We start from the raw sequence: 2,818 nt of genomic DNA, 5'->3' as shown, positions 1-2,818 counted from the left end.
GGGCCCCGAGAAGCCCGGGACCCGCGGAGACGAGGCCATGAGGAAGCCTGGGTCTGAGGGGCCCGAGCGGGACCTGAGGAGGCTGCGCCGGGAGGACGCTTAGTTCGACCCGAGGGGCGCGCAGCCGGGAGCGTGGTCTCTGGGCGCGGCGCCCGGCCACTCACTCGCAGGGTCGGCGTTCGGGGTCCACCCGAGAGAGCAGGGGCCTGTCGCCGTCATAGGGGCTGCGAGCCCAGCGCCGGCACCCGTGGCGCGCCGTGCAAACCGGGGAGCCCGGGGGCCGCCGGCAAGCGACTTCCGGCGCTCTCGCTCCCGACGGGCACTGCGGAGAGCCTGGTGCCTGCAAGCGGGGGAGACACGAAGTGCCCCGTGGCGGGTCACGCCCGGAAGACGTGGCTGAAACTTAAAAAAGGAAAAAAGGGTACGATCGGAGACAAAACCGTCGACCCGCAGTGAGGGAGCGCAGTGCAGCACGTCGGGGTGAGCGCTGACTGGGGGCACCCGGAAGCCGCGACACCTGGACCTGGAAGGTGAACTTCCCCCAGCACTGGCTCGGTGAAACTAGACAGACGGAAATGAACGGATTTCTGAGCGAGGGAATTCTGTGTGATCGCTCAGGGTACACCCGCAGAGAGGCGCATATTGACACCAGAGCCCCAAATGCCTTCCTCACTAGGTTTCTGGACCGTTCCTCCTCCCAGCCCCCCACCTAACTCTTCCCACGCATCCACTTAGGCAGCTCTTAGGAGCCCAGGGCCAGAGAGCTAATGCAAGCAGGTCATACAGACTCTGAAGCCACCCCTAGACACTGGTTTCTCCAAGAGGCTGGGGGCACCAGACCGATCCTGAGGGGGATGGGAACGCCAATAGCTATCCTGTATGATGCGCTAGAAGACAAGTGCTTTTAATTGCCAAGGGGGGCACTGAATTAAAAAAAGATTTAAAGGGGGAGTCGCCAGTTATTTGGGAGCCTGTGCCAGCCTTTCGGTTTGAGGCGGAGCTGTAAAGAGAAGGTTGTCAGGTTTTGTGATTTCACAAGTTCTCCTTGGGCAACAGGGTAAAGCATCATTTCACGCAGGCCTTGTAGTAGCCCTTTAGCAGACATCCAACTTAGGGAAACAAACCGGACAAAGGTCTGTTCAGTGGGTGGAGGGGAGACCCAACTTGGAATGAAGAGCAAGAACAGGGAAGGGGCTCTCCTTACAGACTGCCGTCCAGTGGCTGACTTCTGACAACTTTCACATGAGAAAAGCATTTGCTTGATATCAGGAACTTCTAGCTAACAAGGTTCACAAGGGTCCAGCAAAAATATCACTACCAGAATTCCACTTCATAGCTGCGTGGGTTTATTCCAAACAAAACAGGTTTAAGCCTGTCTCTGCAATCAGTGGGTGGTTATAGACTTGTTTTGGTCCTGTTAGGGGATCTTTAAAAAAAAGGATCTCTTCTGGAGAGATCTTCTGGGCCAGTTCAATTCAAGGCAGGTCAGCTCACAAGGTTATGGTGGCTGGTTTGAGGGACTCCAGAACTTGATATATTTTCTACCAAAGGACACAGGCAGATCATGTGAGCTCATTAGAAAGTCCTAAGAAAATTACAAACTGCAATGGTGAGAAAAGGGCCAGGTGTGCCCATTGTGAGGACCTGCAAAGGCCTCACGGGCAGCAAGGCTGGTCCTAGCAGAGGGTCACCCTGGGATACCTGACCCCATCCACCCGCTGGCCCTCGATTTTGCCCCTTCAGACTTGCTTTTATTCCCAGAACCCAAAAAACACTGAAGAGGGAAGAGGAGTACAATAGGATTTGAGTCCCCAGAGGAGACCAAAGCTTTGGTTTTGACTTGGTGCAAATGGAAAAGCGCATTCTTTGGGGGGGGAGGTGGAAAGGTGGAAACGCTGCCTTGAGCCTTGTGAACCTGGATGATAAAAGATGCAGAAACAAAAGCTTCCTGATTTGGTATTTTTGTTTCATAAAAGGTTCTGCCGTCAGAACTGAGTTGCCAGCACCTACCGTGATTTAGTAGCAGTACTTCGGGACTCATCCGGCGAATCAGAAAGCACAGCCAGGGCCCTGGGTCTTACAGGGAAGACACTGGAACAACCACTGGCTGGTTTCCAGCTGTTTCTTGGAAGAAGGGGACAGGGTAGCCTCAGGAAGTGGGGGTGTTTACCGAAGACAACACATTTTGCTGACCACTACAGCCTGGCAACAGCCCTCCGGGATTTTCTTTTTCAAAGCTCCAGTTGGGGAAGCCAGGCCGGGTTTTCAGATTTAGAGAACAGTGGCCTGGTGAGGGAGGCAGGGAAGGGCAAAACGAAGCTGCCTCCTGCATCATCCTTCCAGAAATAGAACTAAGGGGTCGAGGGCAGGGAAATGCCTATCTTGAATCATATAAACCAACAAATGCCAGGGCATGTGGTTTGTGTAAAGACCGTGCCTTCGGAGACTGGGCTTCATTCCCGCTAGGCAGGCTCTGTGGTGAGAGCAACATGGCACTACAGGCACCTCTCACCCTGGCGTGCCCTGCAGTGGGGACCCAGCAACCCACTCCCGGCTGAAGGAGACGGCAAGGCCAGGGGGAGAGGGCACCTAGTGGTCTGCCTCCTCCGTATGGAGATGACAGGACCACCCCTGTCATAAGGTGGCTGAGGTAAGCTGCTGCCTCTGCAAGGCCTGGAATGCTTTCCTAAGTGGGCTGGGCCACTCTTAAGCCTTTTCCATCAGGCAGGAGGCAAAGGGGTGGTCTGACGACTTCTGGGAGGGGTGGGATGTCACTTCTGAGACATGCCCTGTCCTTTGTCTCAAGGGTTCCCACCCC

General features: G+C 55.3%; 1 protein-coding gene across 1 annotated transcript in view; it reads right to left on the bottom strand.

Moving 5' to 3' along the window:
- The window catches only part of SCLY (selenocysteine lyase), a 44,784-nt gene that overhangs the window by 40,303 nt on the left and 1,663 nt on the right, over positions 1 to 2,818 (bottom strand). Inside the window, exon 2 of the mRNA XM_004701869.2 lies at positions 165 to 340. Within this exon, the coding sequence (XP_004701926.2) occupies positions 165 to 340 (176 nt within the window). The remainder of the gene's footprint in view (positions 1 to 164; positions 341 to 2,818) is intronic.

This window comes from Echinops telfairi, unplaced genomic scaffold, assembly GCF_000313985.2.
Source record: "Echinops telfairi isolate 266 unplaced genomic scaffold, ASM31398v2 ScPeMD7_3;HRSCAF=10, whole genome shotgun sequence".
NCBI lineage: Eukaryota > Metazoa > Chordata > Mammalia > Afrosoricida > Tenrecidae > Echinops > Echinops telfairi.
This window is presented reverse-complemented; position numbering and strand designations above follow the sequence as displayed.